The sequence below is a fragment of the Tenrec ecaudatus genome, chromosome 6 (genome assembly GCF_050624435.1).
Source record: "Tenrec ecaudatus isolate mTenEca1 chromosome 6, mTenEca1.hap1, whole genome shotgun sequence".
Classification (NCBI taxonomy): domain Eukaryota; kingdom Metazoa; phylum Chordata; class Mammalia; order Afrosoricida; family Tenrecidae; genus Tenrec; species Tenrec ecaudatus.
In genome coordinates this window covers 43,916,613-43,934,548 of record NC_134535.1, presented here as the reverse complement: position 1 = coordinate 43,934,548, position 17,936 = coordinate 43,916,613, and the positions used below count along the sequence as shown (strand labels likewise).

Below are 17,936 nucleotides of genomic sequence, written 5' to 3'. Positions count from 1 at the left end.
ACAGCAGGATAAAAGAGAAAAAAATTAAGTTGTCAAGGATTTCATCTTGCTTCGATCTACAATTAATGCTCACAGAATCAGTAAAAAGGAAACCAATATATCGCATTGGGCAAACTGTTATGTAATATCTCTTTAAAGTGTTGAAGAGCAAAGAAGTCAGTTTGAAAACTAAAGTGTGCCCGACCCAACCATAGTCTTTCCATTCATCATGCATGTGTGTGAAAGTTGGACATTGAGTAAGGAAGACTGAGGGAAAACCAATGCTTTTGAATTGTGATGCTAGGGACAAATATTGAAGTTCCAGGGACTGCCATAAGAACAAGCAAGAAATACACCCAGATGCTCCTCCGAAATAAGGGTAGTGGGACTTCTATCCATGTTCTCAGGAGAGCCCAGTCCCTGGAAAAAGGCACAACGCTTATGAGGTAAAAGGGTCATGAAACATATGAAGATCCTTGATAGGATGGATTAACAAAGTGGCTGCAACAATGAGCTGAAGCATGACAACGAGAATGGTACATGGCCAAGCATCATTCTGTAGTAGAGAGGGTCCCTGTGAGGTGGAACTAACTGGAGGACACCCAACCACAACATGGGTAAATTCTTGAACAGGCTGATGAAACCTGGAAGCATTCACGCATGTATGCCAAGAAATGTGCAAGATACCTACTGGTCAACAAATTGGAAGAGATCCATATTTGGAAACAAAGCAGATGATCCAACAGAATGTGGATATTAGCAAACAATATCATTAATATCACAACTAAGATCATTAACATGTCTATCTTAAGATCATAAAAGTTTGCTGAATATTATTCAACAATGGTGCAGTAGTAAATTGACAGGCATATGCCAGAGATTTAAGCTGGATTCAGAAGACTTGGTACAAGATATATCATTGCTGACTTCAAATGGTGTGTTGCTCTGGGTTGATTAGAGAAACAAATCCAGAGACACTCATATTTGAATAAGAAGGAGCTTCATATCAAAGAGTATTAGTATATTGAGAAAACATCCCAGCCAAGTCCAGATCAAGTCCTTATGTCCAGCATTAGCCCATATGTCTGATACCAGTCCATAAATTCCTCTTCAGACTCACTTAGCCCAATCACAATGATGCGAAATGAGGGAAGATCACAGGCCAGTGGGTGAAAAAAATTCTTGTAGATTCAAGGGTGGTGGAAGCATCTTAGCGTTGGCTGCCATCAGCGTGGCTGCATGTGCCTTGTCAACAAGAATTTAGAGCAGAGAGTGAGAGAGAGTGGCACACCTCTTCTGTTGGCAGAATCAAGAAGAGGAAGCTCCCAGAATCCTCTTGAGAGGGCCACACCCACAAGGAGGGATAATCAGGCTGTGTCCTGATTGACAAGGTAGACTCAACCCCTTCATTCTTTTATCAAGTTGACATGAAATTGTGTTACTACCACAGATGGGTCTTGGCTGAAAGCAGAAAATAACAGAAAGATGTTTGTGTGTGTTTTATTATCTATGCAAAGTCACTCAACTGTATGCAACACAACAAACTATAGATAATATTGCAAAGGATCAAAATTCCACACAATGCCAGCAAGCTCACGTGGATCCTGTTCCTAGACCAAGAAGCAATTGTTCAAACAGAAAAAGAGGATACTGCATGGTTTAAAATCAGCAAAGGTGTTTGTCAGGTTTGAACCCTTTCACAATACTTTTCACTGTATATACAAATAATATGAGAAACTGGACTATATGAAGAAGAATGCCACACCAGGATTGAAGAAAGGTTTATTTACTACCTGGGATATGATACAATCTTTCTTGTTGAAAATGAGGAATTGAAGCATTTACTTTGACTGCTGAAGATCAAAGGCTACAGCCTTCAGAATGGATTGTAACATAGTGTAAAGAAGACAAAAATAGTCTCAGCTGGACCCATAGACAGCATCTTGATGAATGGAGAAAAGATTAAAGTTGGCAGTGATTTGACTTTCTAGATATCTATAATCAAAGCTCATGGTGGCAGTAGTTAAGAAATCCAACAATGTATTTCATTGCACTGATTTTCTGCAAGTGGCCCCTTTGAAGTGGTAAATAGCTAAGATGTCACTTTGAGAACTGAAGAGCATGTGATCCAGGGCATGGAATTTTCAATCACCTCATATAGATGTGAAAAATGAACAATAAATAAGGCAGTCCACAGGAAAAAACGATGTATTTGAATTGTGGTGTTGATAAAGAATATCGAAAGTTCCATGACCTTTCCCGAAAAACAAACACATGTGTCTTGGAAGTGTGGAAGAAGTACAGCTAGAAAACTCCTTAGAAGCCAAGATGGTGGACATAATTTCATGTACATGGGACATGTTGGCAGGTCAGCCATGGCCTATTAAAAGACATCGTGCTTGGTCAAGTAGAAGTCAGTGAACAAGATGAAGACCCTTAAAGAAATGGATTGACACAGCGATTGCAACAGTTGTCTCAAATGTAACCACTGGCAGGATGGCGCATGACTTGGCAGTGTTTATTCTGTTGTAAAAAGGTTTGCTAGGAGTTGAACCACCTTGATGGCATCTAAAAACGACAGCAGCATGGCTTACTGTGCAGGAAATGCCAAAATGAAGAGGCTGGCCGCCACAGTTCTGGTTAAAAACAAAACTTATGAGATCTATGCTGAGAAACAGTGCTGTCAGTGAGAGGACAACAGCCATACACCTCTAAGGAAGAACTGTTAATGAAACTATTGTTCATTTATGCAAGAAGGATTAATTCCAAAGATAAAGAAATTGAAGATTTTTTACTAAGTTCTGCAGTTTATATTTAAGCAAGTGTACTACATCCAAGATGCATTAATAATTACAGATGATTGGAATGCAAAAAATAGAAAGAAGAGTGACCTGTAATTTAAATATATTGCCTTTGTGATAGAATTTAAATTGGAAGTAGCATTACAGAATTTGAAAGATAATGAATTTTTTAACAGCATAAATGGGGATTATTCATGTAGACTTAACTGGGAGTGATACACAGGGATCAAATCAAGTACTCAAGAACAAAACAAAATAATAAACACTCAACGCCCTACCATCTAGCAGAGCTGACAGGACTCATAGCCATCCCATAGGACAGAATAGAACTGCCCTGGGGGTTCTGAGACTGTAACTTTTTATGGGACCACAAAGTTTCATCTTTCTCTTGAGGAGCAGGTGGTGGTTCTATGCTGCTGATGTTGCAGTTAGTAATAGCCCAAAGTGAAGCTCTTCAAGGTTATTATGCCATCACGGTTCCTGCAATCAACTACTACCACTACTACTATTACTACTACTACTACTACTACTACTACTACTACTACTACTACTACTACTATCACTACTACTACTACTACTACCACTACTACTATCACTACTACTACTACTACTACTACTATCACTACTACTACTACTACTACTACCACTACCACTACTACTATCACTACTACTATCACTACTACTACTACTACCACTACTACTATCACTACTAGTACTACTACTACTAGTAGTACTACTACTACTACTAATACCACTACTACTATCACTACTACAACTACAACTACAACTACTACTACTACTACTACTACTACTACTACCACTACTACTATCACTACTACAACAACTACTACTACTATCACTACTACTACTACTACTACTAGTAGTAGTAGTACTACTACTACTAGTACTACTTTTCCTGAATTCTTGGCGCAATTTCACATTTGTGTTTTTATGTGTATTTTTACTACTCCCACTCTATGGAAGGTCATCATTGATTCTCACTCAATATCTCCAATATTGTCCTCACTGCTCTTGTTACTGTGACTTTGGCTCTCTCTCTGTTTCTGTGACTCTGATCCTATGGGTTTTCCAAGACAGCTCTAATGATTTTCCTATTTCAGAAAATAAATTAATGCCTAAAATGTATTTTTACCCCGTGAAATCGTAGACATTCACATGTAATCCTTGGCATGAAAATTCCTCATGGTCCTCTGACACCTTTTCTACTGTGATCCTTTGTAAGAATTAAATAGGAACAAATGTAAAAGAAACAACTTGTAAGCAAGACCCACTTGACAAGCATGACAACTTGCATCTTTGGCTGTGCCCAACAGTATTTCTAGACAATATGTTTTGGTAGGTGGGTTCACCTAGAAGAGCTATCCCTTCCATGTTTCTGACAGTACTTTTTCTGCGCAGACTGCGAAACTAATCATTTGTATGATATTTTACATTGACAGTAAAGTTGTCTCGGTAAAATAACCAAGAATTTCTAGGTGGATTATAAAAATTTTAGACATTTTTTACAAGCATCCATTGTTAGAACCATATATCATGAACTTAATATACTTTTACATATAAATGTAATATTGTTTAATGTTATATGTTCAGCAAAAACAAGACAGAATGAATGATGAACAGCAGAAAGAAGAAAAATTATGGGAAGAAAAATTTAAACAACATGAGGTAATTAATTATATGTTTTAATGCAATAATCATTTCTGTTTAAATAAGTAACTCTTCTTGAATTGGACATGTTATTATAATATTGCCTAGAAGATATAGTATTTAATTATCAATATTTCAAAAGCTCACTAGTTATCAGAAACATTCTTTGAATTATAATATCTTGTAAATAAAAATAAAGTGGCTCAGTGAATATATATATTCATATAAAATTATAATTCTAAAGTTTATCTTTAATGTTTGAAGAAAAATATGTTTGAACATTTCATTGCAGTTGAAAGTTATGCCATTAAAGTTTACTTATTTATCAGTGATGAACTGTTAAGTAATCCCTTTGAATTTAGATTATTCCAATTATATGTCTATTAATTTTGTCACAGTTTTTATTTAGAGTTATTTTCAGTAATTGCAGGAATAAGAATTATAAAATATCCCTTCATTTCTAAAAAAATTGCTTATTTTTTTGCCCTAATTGCTCATGTGGGACTTATGAATGGTATTTTCTCACATAACAAATTTTTCTAATTCAGTAATATGTATTTATGGATCCGGATGTTGATTGCTAGTTAAAGATAAAATGTTCGGCTAGTTTAGTTCTGTATATTGTTTATAAGTCTGGGCTCTATTGTCTTGCCTTTTTCATATTCAAAGCTCACGGCTATCAAGTCGATTCTGATTCATTCTGACCCCCAACAACAGGGTAGAACTGTCCCTGTGGGTGTCTCAGACTATTACTCTTTATAGAAGTAGAAAGCCTTGTCTTTTTCTTGTGGAGCATCTGGTGGTTTCAAACTGCTGACTGTGTGTTTAGTAGCCCAACTAGTGATCGCTACACCACAGGGTAATTCCCTGCATCTTCAGTGCCACTTCCAGCTCTGGGGGTCTCCTCTGAAGGAATTCCCATCTCAGAAAGCTTTGCAGTCACTTCACTACATTGAATATCAGCCACTGGTTTCCTTGGCCTCATTTCTGTGTCATTCTGATTTCATATTCTTTTTACTTTTATGACATTTAACAACCTACATCATATATATACATATATAATTGTTCCTATATTATAGTATTAACACACCTATGAAACAATCTCCTAAATATTAAAACATTCAGTTTTTAAGTGAAATTAATTTAGCTATCCTAAATGAATTTTATTATGAATTCATAATGAGAATTTAGTTTTGTTATTTGTTTTCAATCTCAAATTTAGATGAGCATGTAAGATGGTAGACATTTAATTGTATTCTTATTATTTATATTTCTTTATTTTAGGAATATATTAAAAACTTGCATTTAAAAATGGAAGAGGAAAGAGCAAAATTGAGAGATCTACAGGAAAATGAAAAAATTCGTTTGTATAAAATGCAGGATAGTGCAGCTATAAAAATCCAAGCTAGTTTCAAAGCATTTATAGCTTACAAACAATATAACCCAATTATCAAAGAACAAGTGGAAAATAAGAAAAAGAAAGCACAAGAATGGAAAGAAAAGGAAGCAAAAATTAGGCATTTGGAAGAAGAAAGACAGAAAAGGCTAGAAGAAGAACAAAGACAAAAAGAAGAGAAAAGAAAGAAAGAGCAAGAGGAATTTAAAAAGAGACAAGAAGAATATGAAGAAAAAAAGAGTAGTCTGAAACTAGAAAGAGAACAAGCATTATTCCAGGAAAGATTAAGAGTCACAAAAGAGTCAAGTAAACAGCTAATGAGTATGACTTTAGAGAAAACAGAATATAATACCAAACATTTAACTGTCAAAACTACACCAATGAATAAGAATCATATCACCCCAAATCCAGTGAATGAGAAAGAAAAGATTCAGGATATTCCTTGTTGGCTAATTATAGATGAGAAATCAAATAGGAGGGGAAATGTAGGTAGAACATTAGTTTTGGAAGAATTAATACAAGGAAACCTAAAAGAACATACTCCAAAACAAGAAATGATGGCAGAATTAAATGAGGAGCAGAAAAAAGAAAATCTAACAAAGCGATATTCAGAAAAATTGATTAATTCAAAAAGAAAATATGAGAGCATAGATAAACAATGTGAATTGGAAAGTCCAAATCTAAAAGAAAAGTTTAAGCCACATGAATCAACACTTCAAATTCCCAAAGTGGAAGAATTAAAACATACCGTAGATGAAAATGTAGAACAAGAAATTCAAATATTGATGTTAGGACATAATCAAGACATTAATACAGCAAAAAATAATGAAGCACAGAAAGTAATCAAAGATAATCGACACGAGGAGATACAAGACGTAGAACAGGAAAGAACACTAGAACAGAATGAAAGCTTCTATGAAGAAACTAATACTTCAGTGAGCTCAGTGAAACAAAAGTTATTGCCACTCGAATTAGAAGCTGAAAATATAGGGGAAGATGAAGTAGTAAAAGAAGAAGGAATTGATTTAAAATCCAGTGAAGTTGAGAACGCAAAAGACAATGCTCTGAATAGTGACATTGTGATTTTTAACCCCAGTGAAACCATAATAAATAGAGAAGACAAAATACACAAGCATGATGATGCTTTCTGTAGTCAAGCTCCTTGCGGAAACTCAGGTAGCTGTCATGAAAACAGCTCCTTGGTTTCCATGGAAACCAACTCTATGAAATATGAGATTAAAGAACTTCCAGGAGATTGCCCTGAGAATAGACCTGCAGGTGAAAGTGTCATGGCCCACTCTAAACCAGAACCCCCGCTTTTAACTTACATTGAAGAAAAAAGACTCGCTTGGATACAATCATGTAAACCTTGGTTTGAAATTTTCAAGAAACACCAACAAAAGAAAATTGTTAAAAAGAAGAAGACTGTGAAATGCCCAGCCGACAGCACTCTGCCTCCCCTGAGCACATTAGACATTCTTCAGTTTGGCTCCTGGAATACATTACAGCAGGTATTTCTTACTTGATTTTTCTCCATGTTTTCTAAAATTCTCTAAATGTGACTTTGAATTCATAATAGTAGAAATATTATGTCCAATGTTTCTATTTCTTGATCAATGAAGCTAATAACCTCATTTAAGAAAGATGCTCTTAAAAGATCTTCCCCTCTGCAAACTCGATCACTAGTTCTGCGTGGTGTTGCAGACGCAAGGGGAACCAGCTTTGCTAAAGTAATTGTGGGGATAGTAATGTTTAGCCTCAGTGACTACTGAGGTGGCCCATTCTTTCCTACTACATTAAAAAAAAAAAAGATCTTCCTCTCAGGGCAAGGTAATTGAGGGGAAAAACTTTGAAGAGCATCTTTCTTAAATGAGGTTAGTAGCTTCATTGATTAAGAAATAGAAACATTGACAAGGTAACAGAGGAATTACTGAAACCAGAATGAAGGCTGAACATGGTAGTGGGACCGGAAGAAAGCATCAGGAAATAGAGGAAAGGGGTAGGAGGCAAAGGGCATACATCGAAGCCTAAATACAAACATGTACATATGTAAATATATTTATAATTATGGGGAAAATATACCTGTGTGCACATATTTATAGGTTCAGTAGTAGGGTAGCAGGTGGGCATTGGGCATCCTCGCGCACACTCCCTCAATACAATAGCATCTTGCTCAGCTAAATGGTCATTCTATGGTACCCACCTTCCCGACATGATCACTGAAGACAGACGTGTGCATAAGCAAACGTGGTGAAGAAAGCTGATGGTGCCCGGCTATCAAAAAGATATAGCGTCTGGGGCCTTAAAGGCTTGAAGGCAAACAAGTGGCCATCTAGCTCGGAAGCAACAAAGCCCACAGAGTTCACGAAGCACACAGCCTAAGTGAGTACAAGGTGTTGAAGGAACCAAACAACCATTCCGGGTAGTGTAAGATAGGATAGAGTAATAATTGATCAGTTATTAAGGGTTAATGGGGGAGGGGCAGGGAGGGAGAGGGGAAAAAAGGAAATTGAGCTGATTCCAGGAACCCAAGTGGAAGGCAAATTTTGAGAATGATGAGGGCAATGAATGTATAAGGGTGCGTTACTCAATTGATGTATGTATGGATTGTGAAAAGAGTGTATGAGCCCCAATAAAATGATTTATTAAAAAAAAGATCTTCCCTATTGAAATTATACATAATATTTTATCCTTCAGTGAATCACTATTAGGAGCTTTGATTTCTCTTCCTGAAGCCTGTGTTAACTGTCCCCATAGTAAATATTAAATTAAGCTTCTGTGTAGAATCATATGAAAATATAGAATTAGATTAGAGAAGGGAACAGATTTGATAGTCAGACATTGGCTTTAGCATTGGGCCACCAAACCACCTAGTAGCTCTTTTTGGAATGAAATGATCATACTTGGATTAGACAATGTGTTATGAAAGAACTATATATAAAATATACAAAATTGTATATATAAAATAATTATGATAATTATTTTGTCACGTGCAATGAAAGACTAGAATATAAAATGAGTGTTGAAAGAATTGTTACCTAATGCAGTTAGTTTTATATGGTATGGATGTCATAGTTTCAACCTAAGTTAAAACATGTCAGGTGCCGTGCTCCCGTCAGCAGCACATATACTCAAGCATGTTATGTGCCATCAGGTTTGCTCTGACCTGTAGTGACCCTACATACAACCGAATTATACACTGCAGGGTCCCGTGCCATCTTCCCAATTCTCCCTGTGCCTGAGTCCATTGTTGTAGCTATTGTGCCAATCCCTCTCCTCGAGGGCATTCCTCTTTTCATTGCCCTTCTTAGGGATGCTCTCTCCTGGTAACATGGCCATAGTATGTAAGATGAAGGTTTGCCACCTGTGCCTCTGAGGAGCACTGGCCTTACTTCTTCCAAGACAGGCTTGTTTGTTGTTTTAGCAGCCCATGGTACATTCAGTATTCTCCACACTTCAAGTGTATCGATTCTCCTCTGGTTTGCTTTATTCAATGTTCAACTTTCACTTGCATATTAGGCAAGAGAAAATATCGTGACTTGGGTTAGGTGCGCCTTTGTCTTCAAAGAAGCATCCTTGCTCTTCGATACTCTAAAGGGGCTTTATGCCGGTCATGTATCTAAGGCAACATATCTTGGATCTTTTGACAGCTGCTTCCTTGGGCATTGGTTGTGGATCCAACCCAGACAAAATCCTTGACAACTACAACTTTTCTTTTATTTATCATGATGGTCCAGTTGTGAGGATTTTGGTCTTCTTTACCTTGAGTCATAAGCTACACTGAAAGCTGCAGTCCTTGATCTTCATCAGCAAGTGCTTCAAGTCCTCTTTAGTTTCAGCAAGCAAGGTTGCAGATTTTCATACCACAGGCTCTTACTAAGCCTTCCTCCAATCCAAAAGCCACAGTTTTCATAAAATCCAATATAATTCTCTGGTTCTTTGCTCAGCATAGAGATTCAACGAGTAAGGTGCAAGGCTACAACCTTGATGAACACCTTTTCTGATTTTAACCAAGCATACTCAAATGACCTTTGATCCACGTTCCTAATGAAAACAATGAAGTGTTTTAGAATTCCTTGTCTTCTCAAGGTTATGCAGAGTTTATAATGGTCAACACAGTCAAATGCCTTTGAATAGTCAATAAAACGAAAGTAAACAACTTTGTGTGGTATTCTCTGCTTTTAGCCAAAAACTGTCTGACAGCTACAATAATATCCCTTGTTCCTCGTCCTTTTTTGAATCTGGCATGAATCTCTGGCAGTTCCCTGTCCATGTTTGGCTGTAACTTGTTGGATGATGTTCAGCAAAATTTTACTTGAGATCGCTGTGAGATATCAGTGATGCTGTTAATCATTTAAGGGTTCTTTTGGTCCCCTTCCTTTGGACTGGGCACAAATTGTAATCTCTCCCAGTCAGCTGGCCAAGGAGCTGTCTTCCAAATTTCCTGGCATAGACTAGTGAGTGCTTGCAGTGCTTCGTCAGCTTGTTGAAACTTTGCCGTGGGTATTCAGGCAATTCCTGGTGCCCTGTTTTGGGCTAGTGCATTCAGTGCTGCTTGCACTTCTTCCTTGAGCATCATTGGTTCATGCTCATGATACCCTCTAAAATGAGGAGCTTAGATGAAATATTTTTGCTGCAGTGCCTCTGTGTCTTCTTTCCATCTTGTTTTAATGGTTCCTGCATAGAATCTTCAATATTGCAACTTCAGGCCTGATATTTTTCTTGAGTCCTTTCAGTTTAAGATTGCTGAGCATACTCTTCCCTTGTGGTTTTCTAACTCTATGTTTTTTCACATTTCATGATAATATTTGGCTTTGTCTTCGCCTGTTGCCCATCTAGTTTTCTATTCAGCTCTTTGACTTCATCATTTCTTACATTTGCTTTAGCTAGTCTGTGATTAAGAGCAAGTTTCAGAATCTCTTCTGACATCCACTTTGATCTTTTCTTTCTCTCCTGTCTTTCTTTTTAATGATCTTTTGCTTTCTTCATGATGTTCTTGATGTCTTTCCAGAGATTACCAGGCCTTCTGTGACTGGCGCTCGATGCGCTAAATCTGTTCTTGAGATGTTCTCCAAATTCAGATGGGATATTTTGGGTCTCATGAGCTTGTTTGAATTTTCTTTTACTTCAGCCTTGACTTATACATGACTACTTGATGGTTTGCTCCACAATCAACCACTGGCCTGGTTTGAGCTGCTGACGTTGAGCTTCTCTGTCTTCTCTTCCCACAGATGTAGTCCATTTTATTTCTATATCTTTTCTGGAGAAGGCCATGTATACAGTTGTTGGAAAAAGGTATTTGCAATGAACAAGTTGTTGGTTTCACAAAATTATATCATGGGAACTCCAGGTTCTTTTCTGTCACCAAGTCCATATTTTCCAACTGCTGTTCCTTCCTCTTTCTTTCCGACTTTCTCATTCTCATCACCAATAATTACCAATGAATCTTGATTGCATATTTAATTGATTTCCGACTGAAGTTGTTGGCTTAAATCTTCAATGTCTTTCTCACTAGCTTTGTGGATGATGTATAAATTGAAAAAAATAGTTGTATTGACTGGATTTATTTAAAGGATGATAGATATAATTCTATCACAAACAACATTGTACTTCAATCTAGATTTTGCAGTGTCCTTTTTAAACAATACCTAGCCATTTTTCTTGATTATGTTATCCCTGGCATAGTAAATTGTATGGTTTTCTGATTCAAAATGATTAATATAAGTCAACTTCAACTCACTAATGTGTAACATATAAATATTTATGGGTTCTATTTCATTTTTTACCACTTGTAATTAAATATAGAAACTAGAAATTATAGAATGAGATAAGAATATTTTACACAGTTGTCTAGGGAAGGACACATCCATATTAATAAAGATAGATGTATTAATTTACTCAAAAATATATATTCAATATGATAAATATTTATTATTGGAATAAAGGGATAGAAACAAAGAAATCCTAATATAATATTTGTCCATTAGATCTTACTTTACAGGCATTGAACAAATAAATAAATAGATAAACATAATTTTGGATATTGATCATTGCTTAAAGTAAGATTTCCAAGTTTCTAGTATATGAAATTTGAAAATGAATTTAGATAGATTCTTGGTACATGAAAAAGCCATACCCTAAGGAACTAGAATTAGGGTATATGCTTTGACATGCTCTCTGCCTTCTAGTGAGTTCTATTTACTGCCTCCATCAAATCCATGATACTACACATGCAGTCCTGATCGCTTATTCCCCCCTCTCAGTAAGCTCTGCTAGCTTGGTAATTGTTCTTTTGTCCTTTTCTTGTTCTAACACATTGCTGCAGGTTTTCTACTATGAATGACATTATCTACTTACTATTCTAGTTAAGAACATTTGCTCACAAACATCTGCATGAGCTAATAGTGACAACTTTAGCCCTTGTTTCAGAAGGAACACTGATGTTGGAAGAAGGGCTGGGTCCTTCCTTTCACTGTAGAAGATGTATCCAATGAGTGCTGAGCAAAGTATGAGATGTGAACTGCTGCTGCTTGGTGTGTTTCCTTCTGTCCATCCTCTGTCCTTTATAAGAAACTCTTTATAATGTACACAAACCAGAGGTTACTCTCTTTATGCATAAAGGCCTCATAAACTTTCATGTGAATTTAGATCACCAAGGGGTATGTTAAAAAATGTTCACTTTGATTCATTAGGCTTGATAGGTGATCCCATCATCTGCAATTTCAGTTTTCATAGGAGATGCTATTGATGATGGTCCATGGGCCAGTTGGAGTAGCAATGCTCTAAAGTATCCTAATATTCTTTGACTGTTGCTCAACTATCTGAAATTATTTTTGGAAGGTGTAATATATCATTCCATGAGTTTTAAAATGGGATAATATCCCACATAAATATTAAAGTGTTATAAAGACCATATTAGGTTTTCAGACAACTAATGATTCTGTTTGGCAGATGGTTTATTGTGATGTCTTCACTCACTAATGTTCTTGATTTTCTTTATTATTTTGATTTTCCAATCTATAATCCCCTCATCTGTCTTTAACCGGATAATTCACTGCTACCTTTGAAAGATTGCCCAGAGAGGATATTTAAAGATAAAAATATATTCGACTGTGGTTCCACCCTCTAATGCATTCTATTTTAAGCTCTAATTTTTAGTTTTCAGGGCATGAATCAGGTCTTTATTTCATAATATTTTGCAAAGTTGATTGCCAGCTACTAGCTATACATAGTAGAGTGTGATGGTGGAAATTAAATAAATCCAAGAAGTAGTCTACTAAATGTAATCATATATGCTTATTACTAGTACCCTCACCGTTCATTGGAGTGTGATGATTAAAAAGGAAAGTAATGTAACAAGTCTTACCCAGTACATTTTAAATAGATTTTATTGCATTAAATCTGGGTTCATTTTACTTATGCTATTTACTAGTTTTCTTACTTTATCAGAAAGTTGATTGACCTCACATTGGCTTTGTTGGACTGGGCAGAGTAATATCTATTTTGTAGGATTGCTGAGTTTTAAAATACTATATGCTATGATATACAGTGATACCTTGCTTGCCAAACTCAAACTCATTCCAGATTTGTGTCTGAATACTGCAAAGTTCAAGAACTGAATGCATGCTTGACGTGTGGCTAACTCTCAGCCTGTACAGATTTTTTTGAAGTCTGATTTTCGATTGACTACCAAGCAAAGGCTTGGAGGCGTTCAAGCCCTGAGGTATCGCTATATATCCCCACTGCGATCAAGTCAATTCCAACTCCTGGTAACACTACGTAAAGTTTCTGAGGTTTGTAAATCTGTACCAGAGCAGATAGCCTCATCGTTCTCCCTCCGAGCAATTGGCTGTGTTGGAACTCCCTGCCTTGAGTTTAGTAGTCCACTTACCTGACAGTGCCACAAGGGATCCTTAGTCACAAGTAAATGGGGCTGTTTGCTTTTGCAGTAAGGAAGCCTTGTGATAGGATGTTGTTTATATGGCATGGGTATTTTTTTTATTTTAACAATTTATTGGGGCTGATACAATTCTTTTCACAGTTCATACATATACATACATCAATTGTATAAAGCACATCTGTACAGTCTTTGCCCTAATCATTTTTTTCTCTTTTCTTCTTTTACATTTTATTAGGGACTCAAACAACTCTTACCACAATCCATACATATACATACATCAATTGTATAAAGCACATCCATACATTCCCTGCCCCAATCATTCTCAAGGCATTTGCTCTCCACTTAAGCCCCTTGCATCAGGTCCTCTTTTTTTCCCCCCTCCCTCCCCATTCCCCCCTCCCTCATATGCCCTTGGTAATTTATACATCGTTATTTTGTCATATCTTGCCCTATCTGGAGTCTCCCTTCCCCCTTCTCTGCTGTCCCTCTCCCAGGGAAGAGGTCACATGTGGATCCTTGTAATCAGTTCCCCCTTTCCAACCCACTCACCCTCCACTCTCCCAGCATCGTCCCTCACACCCTTGGTCCTGAAGGTATCATCCACCCTGGATTCCCTGTACCTCCAACCCTCATATGTACCAGTGTACAGCCTCCGTCCTATCCAGCCCTGCAAGGTAGAATTCGGATCATGGTAGTTGTGGGGAGGAAGCATCCAGGATCTGGGGGAAAGCTGTGTTCTTCATCGATACTACCTCACACCCTAATTAACCCATCTCCTCTCCTAAACCCCTCTATGAGGGGATCTCCATTGGCCGACACTTGGGCCTTGGGTCTCCACTCTGCACTTCCCCCTTCATTTAATATGATATATATACATATATACACATACATATATACATATACACATATATACACATACATACACACACATATCTTTTTTTTTTTTTTGCATGATGCCTTATACCTGGTCCCTTGGGCACCTCGTGATCGCACTGGCCGGTGTGCTTCCTCCATGTGGGCTTATTTGCTTCTGAGCTAGATGGCCGCTTGTTCACCGGCATGGGTATTTTTAAATTGTTCTAATTACTAGGTTCTTTAGAAGCTCTTCTAAATCAAACATCTCCCTTTTTACATTTATTTTTAAAATCTGGCTAAACTCTCTAGTCAAAGGCATGAGGGATTGGACTTATCCAGAGATCCCTAGCATACCGTCAAATGCTGATTACATACAGAATCCCGCAGATAAGGGTAGTTTATGAGTTAATGGCATGGAAAATTGAGTGAACTAATAAATGATTATATCACTGAATATGTACATTTTAGCTTTGAACTTGAATTGGTCATTAGTAATTATATTATTTTGCTTGTTTATGTAGGAACAAAGGGCAGGAGTAGCTTAAGTGCAATTGAGTCATTAATAAATGGGGATTTTAACAAATAGTATTACTTAGATGAATTTTAAAATGCCTATGGTATTTTCTTAAATGAAGTGTGCCAGGCTTAATATGGATTATATTCATTATTATAAAATAATGTGCGTTCCTATACTCTTCCATTTGTCCAGGTGACAACAGTTACTTTTCAGGATTTGCCAGGTTGTAGTCTTTCTACACTAGCAGAGTGTACAAATCTTCAGTTTCTGTCTCTTCAACGTTGTGGATTAACTTCTTTGCACAGCTTGGGAAACTGCAAACACCTGAAGTACATTGATGTACAGGTATGCCTGCTGTTCTGATCATTATTTGTGTTTTGATAAACTTTAAGTGGATTGATTTTTATGTTTCAAAAAGGTCAGTTTTAGAGAAATATTTACTGAAAAAAACACTTAATGTAGGGTCTAAAGACATCAAAGGCCTAAATTTGTAAGACTCAGAGAGGGACACTGACCAGGCAGCATGACCTGGAAACTACACCTCTATTTGCAGAAGATATGGCTTTGATCTACTAACTTTTTGCTACATAACAAACTATTCTACTACTTACTCGCTTTGGACAACCACCACCTTCTCTGTTGTGGGTCTGCAGGACATGAGTGCAAGCCAGTCTTGAATGAAAAGTCTTGCGCTTCATATGGTGACGAATAGGTCTCATAAGTACAGGCGGAGAGTAGCTGGGTCTGAAATCTCCAAGGTACCTTCACTTGTATGTCTTGTGTGTTGACAGGAATGGCTGGGCCATTGGAATCAATCAATCAATCAATCAATCAATCAATCAATGTCTCTGTCTCCCTCTTTCTTTCCTTCTTTCACTTCTTCCCTTGCCCCTCTCTCCCTGGCTCCCAGGCTTTTTCACATAGTTTCTGTATGTGGTAAAATACTGAGAATTAGCATTTGGAAACAGTAGCTTCAATATACAAGTGATTAGCAAACATCTGCTTGAATCATGCTGGCTCATGTTCTGTTTGCCAAGCCCAGAGTCAGTGTGAGAGAGGGTTGGATGATGGCACCACTATTGGAATGCAGAGTTTATCACTAGGAGGAAGGCCTAGTGGTCTGGTTGCCAGAGTCCAGCTATTGCAAGTCCTCTGTAGCGCAGTTCTGCTGGGGAACACAGGGTTGCCACGGTAGGAATTGACTCAATGGCAGCTGTTTTTATCAAACTGTGAGTTCTTCTTAGGTGTGGTTGATGATGATTCACAGTAGCTCTGTTCAGCAGAAGGGGCACTGCCTAGTCCTGCACTATCCTGACGAGTTGTTTTGAGTCCATTGTTGGCAACCACTGTGTAACTGAAGTAACACTACCAAAATTTACTTCTGCATTCTTATGATCAACTTACACTCCTGTTTTAAACATTCCCAAGGTTTCATGTACGATGACATCAGGCGAGGCTTGATGCCCAGCGTCTCTGCATCTAAATCAAGCCCAGTACAGATCAAGTCTCTTCAGGTGTGGCCATTGGGTGAAGCTCTTGTCTACTGAATTGAGTACCACAGCAGCCTCCACACCCACACCCACATACAGGAGCAAGACAGGACTCGGCCAGATGCCATGGAATTCCCATTCAAAATGAGAAAGACAGGAAGTTAATAGTAGTCCTTGGTTACTAGCTGAGCTGGTGTAAATTATTTGATAATGGCTCAGTTTTCTTCCAAATAAATGATGCTCCCTGACTCCCATCTGCCCCTGAGTTTTTGACCCCGCCTCCTAGTGACACTTCCATTTCTATAAGAAGTACCCTGCTTTGAGGCCGGGGACATTTCTCATCCTATTTCTTTCCTGTAAAAATTTGGAAGTATCTGGAGACCTCTTTCTATTTTCATTAATCTCTATTCCTTTGAGCTAAAACTAACAACTCTTCCCTTAATATAACTTCTTTTAAAAATGCTGTGGGTTTCTTCTGTTTCTTATTAGCTTCGTCTGTTAGACAAGAACTAGATTTGTCTTTTTGAGACAAGTCTCTTTCTAGAGGGTTGTTATGGGACTGTACGCTTAATATTTTAGAACCATTACTTAATTTTCTGAGATTTCTTATAAAGGGGTTCACTGTGCATCCTTGGCATAATCTTGACCCCAAGGCCAATGAAATAGATTGTACAGATGTGTGTGTGTGTGTATGTGTGTGTGTGTGTAGTGAAAGTATAAACCTATGTATGAGTATACCCCTAATTCATGATATTGACTCTTTGGATAATTAAGGAGTGGGGAGGAGAAATCAGGGAGCTGTAACATTTTCAATATTTGCTATCTTAAAATAAGTTTTGAAGAAGCTATGGTAAAATATCCATGCTTGTCTATTTAGGCTGTTTGACAAGAAAATAAGTTACTGTATTGCTCTCTCTATTTTCTTTTTAAAAAGAATATTAACAAGTAAATTAAATTAAAAAGTAATAACTTGCATGTAGACATTAGAGATTTAGCTGTTCATTAGGAAACTATTTATCATTGTTACTCTTTTTGCAAACTTTAAATGCTTCGTTAGTAAGTCAAGAAATAAAAGTAATTTTATTTTTCCTTTGTTTTAGGAAAACCATATTCAGACAATCAGTTGTGAAAATTTGGAAAATCTTTGCATTCTTCTTCTTAATAAAAATCAGCTCAGTTCTTTGCATGGTTTGGATGGTTGTACTAATCTTCAAAATCTTGAACTTTCACACAATAAAATCACTCGAATTGGTGAGAACAATGTACTCTAAATATTAAGCGTAACTTCTCATGATTATATTGTGCTTCATTTGCTTCTTTAAAGAATCGA

The 17,936-nt window shown here is 37.1% G+C and overlaps 1 protein-coding gene and 1 non-coding gene across 2 annotated transcripts in view; both read left to right on the top strand.

Annotated features, from left to right (window-relative positions):
* Positions 1-17,936, top strand: part of LRRIQ1 (leucine rich repeats and IQ motif containing 1) — a 229,613-nt gene that overhangs the window by 16,773 nt on the left and 194,904 nt on the right. Inside the window, 4 exon segments of the mRNA XM_075553220.1 lie at positions 4,392-4,466; positions 5,733-7,355; positions 15,309-15,461; positions 17,707-17,857. Of these exon segments, the coding sequence (XP_075409335.1) occupies positions 4,392-4,466; positions 5,733-7,355; positions 15,309-15,461; positions 17,707-17,857 (2,002 nt within the window).
* Positions 7,512-7,643, top strand: LOC142452124 (small nucleolar RNA SNORA66). Its single transcript, XR_012785171.1, has one exon. It is a non-coding gene; the product is annotated as a small nucleolar RNA SNORA66 (small nucleolar RNA).